Raw genomic sequence first — 17,687 nt, 5'->3', positions numbered from 1 at the left:
ATTATGGAAGTCCTCCCAACCGCCATTAATCAAAGTCTGGCTCCATGATATATTAGGTCTTCTGAAACTGGAGAAGATTAAATTCTCACTTAGAGGTTCGTCTGACAGGTTCTATGCTCATTGGAGACCTCTACTTAATTACCTGGATGGGTTACCGGCCGGGGAGGTTTCTCTGTAATGCCCTTATATATGGTCGTGTCTGAACCTGCCCTCCTGTGCTAGATAACTGCCCCTCTTTCAAGATTTATCCAGAGACTGTAGCACAACAGATTTGCTTGACTGCCCAAGGAGTAGGCAGCTATTAGGAATCGTTTTGCTTACATAACCATTGAGGAACCTCTCATTCTTAAAACTGCATTTTACTGTGTTGAAGGCAGTTTTCCATCCGAGGATATAGGTCACCTAATTTCACTTTTGCATCAGAAACCAGCATTTTACTTTCTAGATACTTGCCGACTGATGCCCGAATTCATTCATTAAATTACATTTCTTAATCCCAATTTGGCAACAGAAACTGAAGAACGTGCAGTCACGTGATCAACTCTGAAAACAACATAGGAATGAGCTGACGGCCATAACAATAGCCAATCATGCTCATGTCGATTAATGAGAAGTGGCACATTGATCAGTAAATAACTTTACTGAGAGAAAATGATTGAATTAATTTTCTCTCTACAGAGTTTGGTATTTTCCTACGTTCTAATTGAGACACGAACGCAGCATCATTTTGTCTCTTGGCTGAAACCCTGAGGTCTTAAATTCTCAGATGTTTAGACATTCATAAATCGCTTAGATTAAATTTAACAAAGAGCATCTGTTCTTATCACTGCAGTAACAATACTACTATTGATAAACCGGATTTATTACCTGTTCCGTGTGTGAACACCTGTCGCCGGTGTTCACACACGGAACCCGGTCAGACAAACGGGTTCCGCTGCGTGATGCCTTAAAGTTCTTATCTTTCCATCAGCGAGAAAGATTTAAATGAATCAAACACTTACGACATAAAGTACGTTGAGAGCGGTGCAACAGAGTCCTCCGCAAACCATCCTGCCCGCTGAAAAGCATCAACCTGCACCTTCAGATCCACGGTGAGACTGAATCCGCATCACGCGATGGCTTCTGGTCTCCAGGAGCCCTAAGCCTAACCCTGCAAACCCTGGTTTTATCATTTCTATTGTCTAACTTTAACTTTCTTTTTCTTTTCTTTTAGCTGTTTGTTGATAAGGACCCAAAATCAAAGTGAGTTTTTCATAATATGTCCCCTTTAAAAGAATGTCCTTTGCAACAACTTCCATTTCTGGTTGCTGACTACTTTCAATAATGCCTCTGCAGTCAGAAAACAAAGTGATTTTTAATATATTCATACAGAATGACAGTCATGAATAAAGTATTCAACACGATCAACCTTCAAGAACAAACATTTCTACATAACAGGTTCCCGAAGACAAAGTTCAATTCTCAGCAATCCTTCTGAAAGAGACCAACTCGTTGTGCTCCATCTTACAAAAATCTAAAAAACAATTGTCGCTTCATATACTAAATATATCTTTTCATAGATATGTCAAAGGGAGGCCGTCCCCCCAGGGTGGACACATTTCATGTGGCGTTTCAAAACATTGGCGTGACTGAAAGGTTTTTCACACATTTAAACTGTGAGGCTTTTCCCGTTTTTATTGTCATGTGCCTTTTCAAATTAGAATTTTGTGTGAATTGTTCACCAAATGTCTGACAATCATGAGGCTTAACCATCATTGTGGAGTCTCATGTGGACATTTAAATCAGATTTTTGTATGGATTGTTTCCCACATGTTTTACATTCACAGGGTGTCTCACCAGTGTGGATTCTCATGTGAACATTCAAAGCAGATTTTTGTGTGCATTGTTTCCCGCATGTTTTACATTCATGGGGCTTCTCACCAGTGTGGATTCTCATGTGAACATTCAAAGCAGATTTTTCTGTGAATTGTTTCCCACATGTTTTACATTCATGGGGCTTCTCACCAGTGTGGATTCTCATGTGGACATTCAAATTAGATTTTTCTGTGAATTGTTTCCCACATGTTTTACATTCATGGGGCTTCTCACCAGTGTGGATTCTCATGTGGACATTCAAATGAGATTTTTGTATGAATTGTTTCCCACATGTTTTACATTCATGGGGCTTCTCACCAGTGTGGATTCTCATGTGGACATTCAAATTAGCTATTTGTGTGAATTGTTTCCCACATGTTTTACATTCATGGGGCTTCTCACCAGTGTGGATTCTCATGTGGACATTCAAATTAGATATTTGTGTGAATTGTTTCCCACATGTTTTACATTCATGGGGCTTCTCACCAGTGTGGATTCTCATGTGGAGATTCAAATGAAATTTGTATATGAATTGTTTCCCACATGTTTTACATTCATGGGGCTCCTCACCAGTGTGGATTCTCATGTGGACATTCAAATTAGCTATTTGTGTGAATTGTTTCCCACATGTTTTACATTCATGGAGCATCTCACCAGTGTGGATTCTCATGTGGACATTCAAATTAGCTATTTGTGTGAATTGTTTCCCACATGTTTTACATTCATGGAGCATCTCACCAGTGTGGATTCTCATGTGGACTTTCCGGCCCTTGCGTGTTGTGTAACCCTTGTTACATAATGTACAAACATATGGCTTCTTACTTGCGTTATTTCTTCCCTGGGATTGAAACTGGGGCTCAATCTCAACATCTCTTCTGCTCGTTTCACCTCCCTCATCATGGCTGACAGATACGTGAGAGCTGTTAGAGATCAGCAGGTCAACGTCTGCTGCTCCAACCACAGAGATTATAATCGGCATGTTGACGACAGACTCGGTCTCTGCTGCACCATCTTCATCTTTCATGTAGAGAGTCTGATCTTCACTCTGGTCATTTTCCTCATGAGCTGGAGTCAACATGACGACATGAGTCTCCTCCTTCAGTACAAGCTGCTCTCTCTCCTGACTGGTGGGGAGTTCCTCCGGTTCCTCTTTCAGGTGAGGAAGCTCTGCGTCCTCTTGCTTCATGCTGGACTTCACCTCCTGGTTCCAGAGCTGCTGGTCAGCAGGGAGCTCCTCCTCCTCTTCCTCTTCCTCCTCCTCCTTACAGACACGACGCTGTGGGCGATCTGGAGGGGCAGAGAACAAGAGGAGTGTGACGCTATTGTGATGACACAGACGTAGATGATAATGATGATGCATATATTCATTAGATAGAATGTTAGAGCAGTACAAGTACAGCCAAACAGTAGCATGTATTACAGTACAAGTACAGTCAAACATCCTGTGTAAGATGAGCATTTCAAAAAAGCCCTTCCGGTCTTGTTTCCGTTGAAAGTCCTTAAACAATATATATATATACACGAGGACAAGAGTTACCGTTTGATAAAATATGGATAAAATCTTCCGTTTTATTAATGTATAATGACTTTTTGTTTACCTATCCTGTGTAACTTCAATTCGGGTCTCAGGCTGCGACTCAGCAGTCCGTGCTGACGATTTAACGCTTCTTCGTCCTTGGCGGGAGTTTTATCAAACTTTCCAAAAATATCCTCTTCGGGAGCTGTTACTCGCTTTTTAACTACATTTCCCAAGAACTCAAGTGAAGACATTTTTGTTAACTGAACGAAATACTTGAGAAACAAGTAAAATACCGCCTTTCACTGATCGTGCGTGCGCAGAGAGCTAACGCTACAAAAAGTATTTGTTAACTTCCGGTTGTTGTCCCCCACAATAACCTCCGACTCGGAAATCATCTAAGCTTTTTTTGTTCCGCTGTCGCTGAGGGTAAAACTACGACGACTGATGGAAGGGAATCAAAATTATTTTCTGTTACGACCCCCCTAGGAAGAAAAAAACATGTCGCGACCCCCCCAAATAAAATCACTCTTGTATCCTTATTAATATAAAAAGAAATATAGATCAACTTACAACAAAGAATAACTTTATTGCAATTTTTTTGGTCTGCAACAGAAAATATTTGAAGTGCATCAATTTGCCTGACATTTTTTTAATCCTTAAACTACAATTTATACAATTAAATAACATCAATAAATAATAATAAATTAAAATTGATCAGCAACATTAACTCAGCAGCACAAAATATAAAACACTTTAACCTACAAAACCAAAATGAAAAATAAATTGTGCTTTTAGCAAAATGAGGAAGTCAGGTCTTTCTTCTTCTCCCACCAGACTGGCCGAAACCAGTTCACTTTGGGGTGATTCTTTGCATCCATCAATCGGGATGACCGCCTGGCAAGGAGAGTCAAGCCCCCTTTCATCCCAAAAGTGATACAGAATCGAAGAACAAGTGTTTTTTTTTTTTTAATGATGCAGATTGTTACCGACTGTATTTCCTTTCACCCTTTCTGCCCAGACTGGTCCCTGTCACGTCACCAACATCGACCCTGAGTTCACATTGCAGCCCGACCCAGCCTCAGTGACTGAGCGATGCCAGCCTGGGGGTGACCGGCGAGGCCTTCCCTGGATTCTCCCTCATGAGTTCAGTAGAGGATGTGGCACCGGAGCTGCTTTCAAAATGCTGAATCCTCTGGGAGCGTATTTGGTCAAATATCTATTTTCTAATGTCAGAAATGATTGAAATCAAACTCTATTTTTAAATACTCGACTAAGCTATTGTGACTGTAGCTGCAAAATAATGTATGATTCATTTGTCACATTATTAAATTATTTTACATATTTATGTTTTATTGCATTCAGTAATTCAAAATAGACTGATCACTGTTTCACTACATTATTGCCAAATATGAAAAAAGAAAAACTCAACTTTAAACATATTTTCATTTTATTGAAAATAAATATTAAATTCACATCTTTAAAATATACACACACATATTGCAACTTGCCCATTCTCCTGTGACATTCCCATCTCACTGAGGTACTGAAATGACTTCATAGCATGCTTTAAAGTCCTGCATAATGAAGCGCTGCCATTGGAATTTGCATAAAAAGTTGTTGTCACCCATTTTTTGTATCAAACACACAAATTGGACTCAGCTCTGACAAATGGTGAGGAGTTTTCTTTTTTTTATGAGAAAAGGCAGATTAAGTTGATCTTATGGTTAGGCATGGTGGCACAGTGGGTAGCGCTGTTGCCCCGCAGCAAGAAGGTCCCGGGTTTGATCCTGACGAGAGACAATTACAATTGTCCCGTCGTCAAGATGAATAAATGAAGTTGGTCTACAATCTGCAAGTCTTCATGAAATTATTCAGAGTGGCTGTTTGTCAGTCAGTAGATGCTGAAGGAGGCATAACTTTGGTCACTCTGGCAGGTGAAATAAGCAATCAGCTGACCATTGCAGATCATCAGAAACAAGCCGCTCCCTGTGTAACAGCAACAACAACAACAAACCAGTGCATTAGAACAAACTGAGGTCGAAGCGTTGAGTGCAATTACTTATATCTGCATTACCTAAAGCCAGCCACCACTGCCACACCATAGGAAACTCCAGCATCACTGCAACACACACGTTTCCAAACACATTCCGTCATTTGTGACCCCTGGGGGGGGGGGGGGGGGGGTGACGTATTCGTTTCCTGCTCACCTAGACTGGTGATAAACACGTGTAGAAGTGTGACGGTGAAGCCATAGTCCCAAACCCGCCTCCGCACCACTCCAGCAAACAAAAAGCCACTGCAGAAGTAGGTGAGCTCCAAAGATAGGAGATTCACTGACAAGGAGCAATACAGCAAAAAACTATACAGGAAGTGGAAAAATGTTCAGACTTATTCAACATCGTGTTGCATTTAGTGAACTCACCCAAATATTTAGAGTTGGATTCAGCAGGTTTGGTCTTGAAGTCAAATGGAATCAGTCCGTCAAAGCGATCCAGCCTGAAGAAGGGATGAGAAAAGAGGGGGGAAATAATTGATATACTGTACCTTATCTCTTAGCAACAGGAAGTGTAACCAGGCATTTTAACCTACAGGACCATTTAGTGACATTTGTACTGTTAAAAGGCAATAACAGTTTGAAAGAACTGTGGGCGTTCCGTCAAACTCCGCATCGATCCTTTATAGTATACGATTCAAATAGAATACCAAGACTTTTATTTTGAAGGCTTCATGTCAGGTAGAACCCGACAGCTCCGATCAGCCTGAAGACGTCGTGTAAATCAGGGGTCCCCAACCACCGGGCCGCGGCCCGGTACCGGTCCGTGAGGCATTTGTTACCGGGCCGCAAAGAAAGAACAACTAATGTATACAAATTCCGTTGTATCGATTATTAGCGTCTAAAAGGTGTTTTATTTTGAAAAACGACCGGATTTTCTCCAACGTAACAATCGCGTCTTGATACGTTGCTAAAAAAACAGCCGTGAACTCGCAAAAATTAATAAAAAGAAACAAAAGTATTTGGAGAGCTTCTTTGCTAAGGAGAAAAGTCCAACTGAGGAGGAAGAAGGAGGAAGAAGAGGCGCCGACGACCTCCAAGAAGAGAAACCAGGAATGACTTAAAACGGGAATTAACAGCTGATTCGCTCCGTTAACGAGCAATGAAGGGTTCAAGCCTGTTTCGGCACATTGAGACCAGAACCCGGATTAAAAAACAAGAACCCGGATTAAAAATAAGAATATGGAAATTATGAAACAAAAAACCATGAAGGACAGAAGTAATTATTGGGACCACAATTTATGGTGAGTAGATATTGTGTAACTATTAATTATTTATTTAATAGTTATTGCAAGTGCATAATCTAAAGTTGATTGGTAAGATTATATTCCTCTTTTTAAATTTACGGTTGGGGACCGCTGCTGTAATACATGCTACTGTTTGACTGTACTTGTACTGTAATACATGCTACTGTTTGACTGTACTTGTACTCTAACATTCTACCCAATAAATATATTCATCATCATCAGATAAATTCAATTAGAGAATGTTCTCATCTGTTGCATCATTCCGATTGTTAGACATTGCTCACACATTCCTAACAAATCCATTGAGTTTCAAAAGGTAAAATCCCACACAGTACACTCTAAATAGCCTTCATGTATAATCAGCACATATCAGAAAGGTCGGCTGTTCTGTTGTGCGCATGCGTGTGAGAGACTCACCTGAAGGCACCGAAGCACACGCTGCCGATCATGTAAAAGAGAGAGTAAAATATAACCAGACACAGAAACAAGTTGAGGAGCACGGTCTGCGGGATTAAGAGACAGCAGCGGGATTAGAACACAGCAATGCGTCTTCATGGTTGTTCCACGTTCCTAAACTGCGACCAGAGACGCGCCAGAGGAGGCGATGACGTCACGGCTTTACGTCCAGGACAGCGACTTTCTGCTGCTCAGATGCCGACGCGTCTTTCTGCGTTTGTACGCGCTCTTTGCTCACGTCTGCGTCAGAAAGACTTCGTATCGTGTTCGTGAATATACCCGCACTGTCCGCACGTGATAAAGGATCGGATCGGGATGCGTCGGCCGCTCTCCTACCTTCGAGTCCGCCGCTTTGCCTGTGAATGCCATCTCATTGTTTCGCACTAAATGTGGTATTACAGAATAATCCGGATCTGCAGCACGATACGCGCCCCCCCCCCCGTAATCCCGAATGAACTGGTCGCCCTCTAGCGGCAAACGGAAGACCTGCGTCGCTGTTTGTGGACTCATGTCACCTTCCTATATCGAGCCGGCCTTTGTTGATCGAAGTGAAGATTTATTCCGACGCGCGTCTGATGGCGCGCATCAGAATGCAGCCTCGTGGTTCACTTTAGCCATTTGTATTCACAACGGTGCGTCTTTTCCCGGAAAGTGTTGCCCGAACGGCTCAGATCGTCTTATTTTCCCCGGAGAAAATAAAATCGCCGCATATGGGAGGGTTTGGCATCGTAAAAAAAAAAAAAAAAAAAATCAATCTAGTAATAATCGATTAACTTTGGAGTTAAATCCCAAAACATAAACCAAGCTCGAGTGTCACGCAAGGACAGGCTCTACGCAAAAATAACAATTTATCGCGTTGTTGTCTCGGCGACCGGGTTTATTATATATATACTTACAATCGTTCATTTCACACGCTCTTGCAGAAATATTGCGAATTAACTGTTTGCGCATTTAAAAATCATTCCAGACTTTTTCTTTTATTTATTTTTTTGGTTAGCGACGCATTCGGATGAGTGTATAATCGGACAGTCAGCAGCGGCACGCAGAAACTAATGACGGCCTCTGCGCTGGATGCGACGCGGCGCTCCTCCGATACTCTCCTGCTCACTGGGGGGGGGACGGCGGCTCTAATCGATCGGTACTATTTGTCATATCGATACCGAACTGAGTTTTTGGGGCGTGTTTGAAGTATTAACAGGCCTGTTATTGACCACCGATAGTAAACTGAACTTTTCCGAGACCCAAAGTTGTCCGGCGAAGCGCATCTCACACGCATGCGCATCCTCCGATCCAGCGTCTAAATAAGAGTTAAAACAGAAACGAGGTGAGTTCCACATTTTTATTAAAAAAAACAATACCGCCGATAACACTTATTAATTGTCATTAACAGGGACGACATTTTTCCCCAAGCCGTCCTTTGCCTCGCTTATTAGCATTAGTTCACGTTATTTCAAATCTGATTTAAAACGGCGAGGATAAATCGTGTTTTTGTTTTTTCTTCTTCTTCTTTTCTTTTCAAGTTTCTACAGAATAAATAAATGAAGCGAACACCGTTGAAGCGCGTAACAGTCGCCCGGTGTTTATTGTGAGTGCGCGTGATAATGTGGTGCACGAATAAATGCGTTTTCCTATTGTTGTTCACCGGGGAAACTTATTTATTACAGCTCGCCCTTAGCTGGCTGCGTCCAGCCGCAATGCTAGCAGGCTAGCTGGGCTAGCTGCTGGGCTAGCAACCCGCAGTTGAGTTGAACGGAGTGGAGGCTAGCTGGCTTGCTAGCTTTCACGTCAGCGCTAGCTAGCAACCCCGGGGCTTGACATTCCGTGACAAGGGGAAAGTGAAGAAAACGGCCCGAGTGAAAGAAAACAATCAGTCCGTGAATTACGCCGCACGCGTTTGCGTTTGTTCGACGCGCAGCGGCGTCGCACGATTTGTTTAACCGGCTAACTCGAGTAATTTACATAGTTTAAACGTGTTGGTGGCCTCTTCCCGTGCTCCGCCATTTTGTATAAGGCGAATGCTAATCATGGGCGCTCTCGCACTTTATTTATGGTTAGAATAAAACTGGGGGGGTATTAAGTGCGAGGTCGAACTTAACGGAGGCTCTATTAGCTCGATGTGTTGTTTACTTTGCGCAACATTACGGCCCGTATGCGAGCAGATAAATCACCGTAATTCAGCGCTGAACGTGCGTCAACAGCGAAACGTTATATCGTAATATTAGTCGGGTTAAAACGCCGCTAAGTTTGGTCAGTCGGCGCAAAAAACAGCGTTATCATTTAATTTGACGCACGAATTACCCCCTCCCTTGTTCTCAGCCACACAAACATCCCGACGCCGGAGATACTTTTAAAACAAGGAAAAGGTGAACTTATGTGGTTAACTTAAAGTTGAGACATCTTTCCTCATGTTTGTCACTGATCGCGCTAAAGGTTCTTTCTATTGGGACCGCTTGCGCTCGCGTTTCCCCGTTTATTGTCCAGAAAAAACAATATTATTATTGACTGTTTGGGCTGAAATCGAAGTGCATGGTGTGTCTCGTAAGACAAAGCGCACCGTCGCCATCTAGCGGTGATGTTGGGGGAATTGCTGTTTACGTTACACGCAGGTAGAAACAGCATAATTTGTCTCTGGAAGCAGTTTGCGTCTAGAAGAGTCTCTCTCTCATCCCGATAATCAATCACGATGTATTTTATCAAACCTTCTTTGTATTTTGTAAAAAAAAAAAAAAAACTTTTTACAGCATCGATGAGTGATGCTGTCTTTGAGGCACTGTTTATTATTTATTTGCAGGTAGGGGATATAAGAGGAGTGGGAATGACTGACACTCCGCCGAGTGATGGCCCCTCTCAGGGTGCTGAGTTTGACATGATGGGAGCTCTGGATTGGAAGGATGGTATTGCAACCCTGCCAGGGAGTGATATCAGGGTATGAAGATATTTGTATACGTCTACAGGATCTCTGATCACATACAAATATTAGAGCAGGAGTTCTTGTCATGTCAGGCAGACGGAGGTGGGAAATAATACATCATTCTTGATTATTATTTAAAAAATATATATCATTAGTCTCAAGGGGAAGCGCGTGAGCGAGATGGTATGCAACATATTTAATCGATGCTGCAGTTATTTAGGTTGTCATGTAGCCTGCGGGATCTCCTTACCCTCCGAGCAGAGTGTGAGATTAGCAGCCGTGTAAAAGGAAAATAAATTATTGTTGTGACGTTGTTTTGTCATATAGAGAGGGTTTGTTCCAGCACACGTGCAAAAACCTCATTCTTGCTGATGGTGTGTTACGCTACTGTTGCGTTGTCGGACAAATGCGGGATAGATAGAAAAGGGTTGTTGTTGTACTGATATTACTGGATTACTGTGTAAACGAGCTAAGATAAATAATGATTTGGGTCACGTTCAACTTTGCCTCAGCTGGGTTTTTTTTTTTTGAGATAGAAAGCGTAATAATTAGCATGTCACTTTTTTTTTCCCTCTGTCTCAGTTCCGCATGACAGAGTTTGGAACTCTGGAGATTGTCACAGACCTAGAGGTCAAAGGGCAACCGGCAGCACCTAAATGTAAGACCTTGGACCCGGCACAGTCGCACACGCCCACCCCTCCGCCAGAGAGCCAAACACAGAGCAGCACAGGTGCAGCTCCAGCCAATCAGAGTCAGCCTGAATTGTCTCAAGCTAAACGTATGTCAGCTCACTCTCAGCATTAGCATCATGTCAAGACTTTTTGCTTCATGCCCCCCCCCCTTTTCTGTTTCATCAGCTCCTGCTCCCGTGCTTCTGTCTTTAGAGGAGGCCCCCAGTATGGAGGGCCCCAGCGTAGAAGTTGGTCCCAGTGTTGAAGTTGGTTCCAGTGCAGACGCAGTCCCAAATGGGGAGCTGTCAAGGTGCCGGGCCTGTGGTAGACATCTTCTCCAGGAAGCCCTCTTTCAGGGCAAATTCTGCAGCTCTATTTGTGCCCAGCCGTCCAGCGGCAGGTACAAACCACACGTCTGGATACAGTCTTCTTTATTGCTTTGTTTCATTTCAAAACTTTTTTTTTTCTCCCCCGGAAGATCATCTCCGGGTGAAGCTCGGGAGTGTCAGGCTGCTGAGGGCGAGAGGCTGGGCAAACGTGTGCGCAAGAAGAGGAAGATCTACATGGATTCTGGTGATGAAGAGGAAGAAAACCAAGAGGAACCAGAGGTCAGGAGGACAATCCTATCTGTCTCCAGCTGCAGGCCACTCTAGAGTCTCGCATTGCCTCTCTGTACAAACTAAAGTTTTACAACAAAGTGTTTTTCTGGAATATTCCTGATCTCGGATTTCTCTCTTCATATTTTGGTCGCAAGAACTCACAAGTTGCTTGTTGTGATTATTAACATATAAACTTTCTTTTTTTCCTTTTAGGAAAAGGCAAAGACTACCAAAGGCAGAAGAGGTGGCAAAATGTCCAGGCTGGGTACGAGTGCTGCTGGGCAGTGTTTCCAGACGCATTAAAAAATATATAATTTTATGGATTTGCAAGACTACAAAAAGTTGTAGTTTCCCTTTAGGAACCGATATGACTGTTGATCACCATTTTTGTAAGCCGAATCACGTGTTTGTTATCGTGATTGTACTTTGAGGCCCTAAAACCTTCTAAACTAACTTCGACTGGCACCGTTCTCTCTTTCACATAAACTGATCAAATCTAATGATCAGAAATGGAGACGAGTGATATCTTCATTTGTAGCTTTCTCATTATGCACCAACCATATGCATTTGTTTTGCCCGCCCCTCAGTGACGGCTCCGCCCAATAAGAAGCGGGCGTGGAGCTGGCCTGCCTACCTGGAAGAGGAGAGGGCTGTCGCTGCTCCTGTTAAACTCTTCAAAGAGGTATTTCTTAAACCGAGCCGGAGGCTTTTCTCGACTCCCTCTAATAGCAGCCGATTCATGACTCTTCTGCACCTTTGCCTCGTAGCATCAATCGTTTCCTCAGAGCAGGAACAGTTTTAAGGTCGGAATGAAGCTGGAGGGATTGGATCCGTCTCACCCGTCTCTGTTCTGCGTGCTCACCGTCGCTGAGGTGCGGCCGCTCGTCGCCGTGGTTTCAGTAAACGCACGCGTGGAAGCTTCGCCTTCACGCGCGCGCGCTGTCTCTTCCAGATCCAAGGTTATAGGGTGAGGCTTCATTTCGATGGTTACCCCGAATGCTACGACTTCTGGGCTAACGCCGACTCCTGGGATATGAAACCAGCCGGTTGGTGCGAGAAGAACGGACACAAGTTGTTGCTGCCTAAAGGTCGGCGCGCGCATCAGAAAGGAGGTCATCGGTCTGCAGCTAAACCGAACAGCCGTACCGAGTGCGTTTTCTTGCAGGTTGTAAGGATGGCGAGTTTAATTGGAGCATGTATGTGAAGAACTGCAGAGGTCAACTCGCCCCAAAACATCTCTTCAAGAGCCTCAACACAGTGAGCATTAATCAAGGCCTCGGAGGTCCGTCGCTCGGCTCGGGGTCTGAATGTGCTTGATGCGTCTTTTTCTTTTTTTCAGTCCGTTACTCCGTCGGGCTTCAGAGCTGGGATGAAGCTGGAAGCAGTCGACAGGAAGAACCCGTCCTTGGTCTGCGTGGCGACCACCGCTGCCGTTGTCGATAACAGACTGCTTATTCATTTTGACACCTGGGACGACACCTACGATTATTGGTAGGGGCCTGCCTTAAAGTTTCTTTCTGCCCAAGTTGTTGTTGTTGTTGTTGTTTTTAATCTACTGAGTGAAGCTGCAGTTTGACAAAAACATGTTTGTTGATGACCTTTTTTTTTTTTTTTTTTTACTTGCCTCATCATTAAATGCTCCAAATTCACTAAATCAACCTGAAGTTAGACAGTAAATAAAGAACTCATCCATTCGTTTTGCAACCATAAGCGGCTGTTGTTGTTTACCATGTGTTGTTATGTTGTCTAGGTGTGACGCCAGCAGTCCGTACATCCATCCCGTGGGCTTCTGTGAAGAGGCGGGGCTAACGTTGACCACCCCGGCTGGCAAGACGCAGATCAAGACACAAATGGGTAGGTATAAATTATTTTAAATATATTGTAGGACGATGCAGGATCTAATAAATGCTCATCGAAATGTTTTTTTTTTTCCCCTGTAGGACACATTTGTCATGTTTATAATAGGGATTCTATAAACACATGTATCCAAGCTATATTCAGTGCAGTAATGGTGACATTTATAACCCTGTCATGTTCTGAGGCTGGTTTTTGATGAATTGTCTTCATGTTTGTCTGCATTGACTGATGGGATCCGATTAATGTTTATTCCTTGTTCTCAGAAAATAAACAGCCACAGAGTTTCCAATGGGAGAAATACCTGGAGGAGACGAGCACACAGGCCGCTCCAGCGCGGGCATTCAAACCAGTGCGACTCACACGCACACACACACACACACACGTACAAGTATGCATTGTTTTATATTTACAATAGCAGCGTGATTCCTCCTCTGCCCTGCGTGTACAGCGACCTCCACATGGCTTCCAGGTTGGGATGAAAGTGGAAGCTGTCGATAAGAGGAACCCGATGCTCATCCGTGCTGCAACAATAGCAGACACAGAGGACCACCGACTCAAGGTACGCGGAGGTGTCGCTCTCACAAACGGCATGGCTTGAATGTCTCCGTGCACAGCTTTGAGTAAAACCCTCCTCTCTTTATTCGCTAGATTCATTTCGATGGTTGGAGTTCAGAGTACGATTATTGGGTGGAGACCGACTGCCCTGATCTGCATCCTGTGGGGTGGTGTCAGAAAACGGGACACCCGCTACAATACCCCAATGGTGAGCCCCACTGTCCTGCTGGAGAGCATTCATTGTTGGGAGGATTGCGTTTGGACTTCCAGTCATATCTTCAAATTGTAAAATAGGGAGTAGGACAGGGTTATAATATAAGTTTCCCTCGAAGGTGAGCCCAAATAAATTACACAGCCTTTACGCAAGGGATGTTAAAGTTGTGTGGATGATGGATGATGGATACTTTTATTACCGGTAGATTAATAGAAACAGACTTCACAACAAAACTGTTTATCTTAATCAGATTAGCATTTTCTAAACGATTATTAACGCTGCCGTTTGATTTCTGTTACAAAAGCTTCCCCTGTTCTTCATTCGTGTTCTGCTGCTGCTTTCAGCTTCTGTGGACATATATACTAGATTATTATTGTTTGATTATTTGTGTGTTTATTTCAGGCTCCAGTGATTTACTTGCTGCCCCAGGACAAGGGTGTCCCACCCCAGGATGCAACGGGGTTGGACACATCAGAGGACCCCGCTATGGGACCCACTACACGTCAGTAGCCACATGCGCTGTGCTTTGATTTCATGAATTCACTTTGAGTTTAATGTGTGTCCTAAATCTTTGTGTCATTTTGCATTTAAGTACTTCAAATACTTCACACATGTTTTTGTCTCAGTAAATATGCCGTACTCTTACAGGTAATGTGAATGCTGGTTTATAAAATATGTAAATCAGTGAAATCTGATCTGTTTAGAAACTGTGAAAACGTCACTTATTTTCCTTCTTTGCTGCCCTTATTGCTGCTCCAATGAAAAATGAATTGTTTGATTGCATCACTTTTTTTTTTCAGTGTTTGACTATTTGTACTCTGAAGAAATAGTCCCAAGGTTTTTGTGTGTTTTCATGTTTTTATGCTGACAACGGCATAAAAGTGTTGTTGGTGTTTTTAAGTCTTAGAAATGTTTTTCTTCTTTTTGTCAGCAGTTGAATACAAAGCAGATCTCTTTGTCATACCCACTGTGTGTGTGTGTGTGTGTGTGTGTGCGTGTGCGTGTGCGTGCGTGCAGTCAGGTGAGCTGCCCCTACTCTGAGATTAATCTAAACAAAGAGGGTTTGCTGCCAGATCGCTTGAGCGGAGAACGACCCCTCGCCCTCAGTGGGCCTCATCCCCGCGGACGACGCCCCGATCCTCACGCAAACACTCCATCACAAACCACGTCGACGCCGGACCAGCCAGAAGGAGCCGAAGACGTCCAGAACAGGTCTGTCTCTAAAGACGGCATCGACACACACGTAAAGCGACCAACCCCCCCCAGATAATTCCTCGCAGTTTGTTCCACGCAACTCTTATTTCCAGTGTTTGTACCTGAATGCTGGTTACTTTGTGTTGCTAGGAAACCAGAGGCTAACCGTTCAGGACAGCTGGAGCCGCCAGGTGGAACCGCTGAGCAGAACCAGAATGGAGCAAGGCCGAAACGGTGCCGTCGCGAAGCCGTCGCTCGCACAAAGTTCACCGCAGAAGATTCTGTTCCGGACACTTATTCCTGCCTTTGTCGTTTTCAGGACTGCTCCAGTTCCCAAATACCTGAAAATGCATTACGTCAAAGAGGAAACGGATGATATCAAAGGTGTGCGTTGATCTAAAGTGAGGTGAGGTTGAGCCGCTACGTCACAAGGTCAGTGACGCTAACTGTGGATTCCTCCTCCCTCTCCCACAGTCTCTCCTGAAGCCATCTCCCTCCAGCAGGCCCTCCACGAGTCTGTGTTTTCCCCCGGCATCTCTGCCTCCCCCCCCCACCGGGTGGCCCTCTGCTGGGACAAACATTGCCAGCTGCTGCCCGAGGTCCTGGGGCTGACTGCCAAGAGAGTGGCCACTTGGAGCGCTGAGGAGGTCAGACGTGCTCACACACTCGCATGAAAAGCAGGCGCGGCTCCTCATCCATTCACGCGTCATGAAGGCGTCTTGTTGTTCAGGCTCACGGGGGGGGGGGGTCTGTGTCGGACGGCCTGCATGCAGCTCCTTGCTAAGTTGTCTTTGTTCGTTAGGTGGCCGGTTTTGTCAAAGGATTCCCGGGATGTAAAGAGCATGCTGCAACATTCAAGACGGAGGTGAGCACTTCATCACTTTACCTCACCAGTGCTGTTCTTCGGGTTCAAAATGTTTCTGTGCGCGTGTCTATGTATGCGCACGTGCAATACTGTTTAAATGTGTCAAGTGGTCTGTCTATCAATTAAAAGAATCGGACATTTATATATTAAAATGGTTTCAATCCAGACAGAATCCCAAACCCAGTGAGAAGAACTTGCGTTTTAAACATAGGAGCAGTTTAGCTGAGCGGAGCACAAACCTTTTTCCGATTATGCCTATCAAAATCCCGAAGCCCCCCCCCCCCCCCCCCCCCCAAAAACAGTGTGATCAATGGAGGTCGACGCAGCTCCACCTAGAACCATTCTGACCCCGCCCATCACCTGTCGCCTGTCCAGTAGTTCAGAGTTCTAACTGTCAGATGCCTTTTTTTTTTTTATTATAAATGAACAGGCTCTCTATTGTCTGAGTGAATAATAGAAAAGACATGCATGTAGCCCTATTTTTGGTGTAGCGGATGAGCGCTAAAAGTAAAAACTGCTACATAATGCATGCACATATCTAGCAGCCTCAGACGAGCACTGACACAATCATTTAAATATTCATGTATTTGCAGCGCTCTTTGCGTATTCTGAAAAGGGACCTGAAACCTCTCTGCATGTGTTTTTATTTCCCCTGAGCATGAAATGGCAGGAAAACGCGTCATCTCCAGATGACTCCTGTTTATAATTAAAAAAAAACATGTCGTTCAGTTGGGTTCCCATTATTTGCCAAAGTCTTTGTGTACACCAAAGTAGATTTATGGACAGCTGGTGGGTTTCCTCCCAGAGACAGATGTGGGTCACTAGATCATCTGGTGAGGGCATCTGTGGGAGACGGGAGGTATCTGGGGGGGGGGCTCATTCTTTTCCATGACGTCTCTTAGCCAGCCACCAATGTCAGTGAGTTCGTAGCGATCACGTTGTACAGCAGTAGCAGACCTTTTCCTTTGGAAAGGCTTTTCACAATTTGTGTATTCAGTTTTATTAGGATTACATTCAACTGTTTGGTTAAAAAAAAGTGCAACGGTACAGTTTATTTAGCTGGTTGAACATACTGGAGCATTACGCTGCTAATCAAGTTTTCCATTTGGATGTTGATTGTGAGAAAAACATGAGAAGGAAGAAAGTCCGTGATCAGAAGCTTCAGTTGAAATGATCTTTGTTCTTCAATGAATTCTTTGTTTGGTTTTTTCTTTTAGCAAATAGATGGCGAGGCCTTCCTGTTGCTTACCCAAGCAGACATTGTCAAAATTCTGTCAATCAAGTTGGGACCCGCCCTCAAGATCTTCAACTCCATCCTCATGTTGAAGAACGCGGATGAAGAGTAGGACCTGACTCAGTGAGGAATCCCCCCCCCCCCCCACCTCGGTTCTGGTTTCGTTCACTAAATACTTTGGTGAAATTCAACAACAAGCTTTGCTTGTAAAGTTCTGCAGCGACAAAAAGAAACTAGAAGCCCCCCCCCCCCCCGTATCGCTCCTTTCTCCATGACGGATGGTACTGATCAACCCCCCCGAGGGAGACTTTCACATAATAACATGATAATGCATTGTTTACTCGATACGAAAACGACACTACAGGCACCTTCAATGCTTCTTAAAATGTTTGCAGTTCAAGAATCTGATTTGATCTTGATTCTTGGACTGTCGTTTGGACTGCAGTGGTGCTGGAGCT

General features: G+C 44.1%; 3 protein-coding genes across 3 annotated transcripts; 1 reads left to right on the top strand and 2 right to left on the bottom strand.

Moving 5' to 3' along the window:
- Positions 1-1,618: 1,618 nt before the first annotated feature.
- LOC137914618 (zinc finger protein ZFP2-like) lies at positions 1,619-3,624 on the bottom strand. Its single transcript, XM_068758139.1, has 3 exons — positions 3,453-3,624; positions 2,589-3,141; positions 1,619-2,501 (listed from the first exon to the last, which is right to left on the bottom strand). The coding sequence occupies exons 1-3, from the start codon at positions 3,622-3,624 to the stop codon at positions 1,745-1,747; spliced, it is 1,482 nt and encodes a 493-aa protein (XP_068614240.1). The 3' UTR covers positions 1,619-1,744.
- Positions 3,625-5,264: 1,640 nt separating this feature from the next.
- LOC137917804 (putative transmembrane protein 244) lies at positions 5,265-7,501 on the bottom strand. Its single transcript, XM_068760539.1, has 6 exons — positions 7,466-7,501; positions 7,091-7,176; positions 5,796-5,869; positions 5,581-5,706; positions 5,448-5,492; positions 5,265-5,359 (listed from the first exon to the last, which is right to left on the bottom strand). Exons 1-6 carry the CDS (start codon positions 7,496-7,498, stop codon positions 5,265-5,267), a joined length of 459 nt encoding a protein of 152 aa, XP_068616640.1. The 5' UTR covers positions 7,499-7,501.
- Positions 7,502-9,926: 2,425 nt separating this feature from the next.
- On the top strand, positions 9,927-17,341 carry l3mbtl1b (L3MBTL histone methyl-lysine binding protein 1b). The gene is made up of 21 exons (XM_068756749.1): positions 9,927-10,055; positions 10,623-10,818; positions 10,925-11,111; positions 11,190-11,319; positions 11,524-11,575; positions 11,898-11,992; positions 12,078-12,182; positions 12,263-12,398; positions 12,476-12,567; positions 12,650-12,801; positions 13,061-13,164; positions 13,431-13,516; positions 13,616-13,726; positions 13,816-13,930; positions 14,339-14,438; positions 14,954-15,148; positions 15,281-15,364; positions 15,450-15,514; positions 15,605-15,777; positions 15,933-15,995; positions 17,213-17,341. The coding sequence occupies exons 1-21, from the start codon at positions 9,945-9,947 to the stop codon at positions 17,339-17,341; spliced, it is 2,481 nt and encodes an 826-aa protein (XP_068612850.1). The 5' UTR covers positions 9,927-9,944.
- The last annotated feature ends 346 nt before the right edge of the window (positions 17,342-17,687 follow it).

This window comes from Brachionichthys hirsutus, chromosome 3 (assembly GCF_040956055.1).
Source record: "Brachionichthys hirsutus isolate HB-005 chromosome 3, CSIRO-AGI_Bhir_v1, whole genome shotgun sequence".
NCBI classification, from domain to species: domain Eukaryota; kingdom Metazoa; phylum Chordata; class Actinopteri; order Lophiiformes; family Brachionichthyidae; genus Brachionichthys; species Brachionichthys hirsutus.
This window is presented reverse-complemented; position numbering and strand designations above follow the sequence as displayed.

Bases quoted from the DNA above. Each gene is read 5' to 3' on its own strand.
- LOC137914618 (XM_068758139.1), bottom strand. From the start codon at position 3,624: ATGTCTTCACTTGAGTTCTTGGGAAATGTAGTTAAAAAGCGAGTAACA. The intron at 3,142-3,452 runs GTAAACAAAAAG...CTGCCCCTCCAG, and splicing joins ATTGAAGTTACACAGGATAG to ATCGCCCACAGCGTCGTGTC. The intron at 2,502-2,588 runs GATGCTCCATGA...CACTGGTGAGAT, and splicing joins ATGAGAATCCACACTGGTGA to GCTCCATGAATGTAAAACAT.
- l3mbtl1b (XM_068756749.1), top strand. From the start codon at position 9,945: ATGACTGACACTCCGCCGAGTGATGGCCCCTCTCAGGGTGCTGAGTTT. The intron at 12,399-12,475 runs GTCGGCGCGCGC...GTTTTCTTGCAG, and splicing joins CAAGTTGTTGCTGCCTAAAG to GTTGTAAGGATGGCGAGTTT. The intron at 15,365-15,449 runs GTGCCGTCGCGA...TGTCGTTTTCAG, and splicing joins AATGGAGCAAGGCCGAAACG to GACTGCTCCAGTTCCCAAAT.
- LOC137917804 (XM_068760539.1), bottom strand. From the start codon at position 7,498: ATGGCATTCACAGGCAAAGCGGCGGACTCGAAG. The intron at 7,177-7,465 runs GTAGGAGAGCGG...TTAATCCCGCAG, and splicing joins GCAAAGCGGCGGACTCGAAG to ACCGTGCTCCTCAACTTGTT. The intron at 5,360-5,447 runs GTAATGCAGATA...GCTGTTACACAG, and splicing joins GCAGTGGTGGCTGGCTTTAG to GGAGCGGCTTGTTTCTGATG.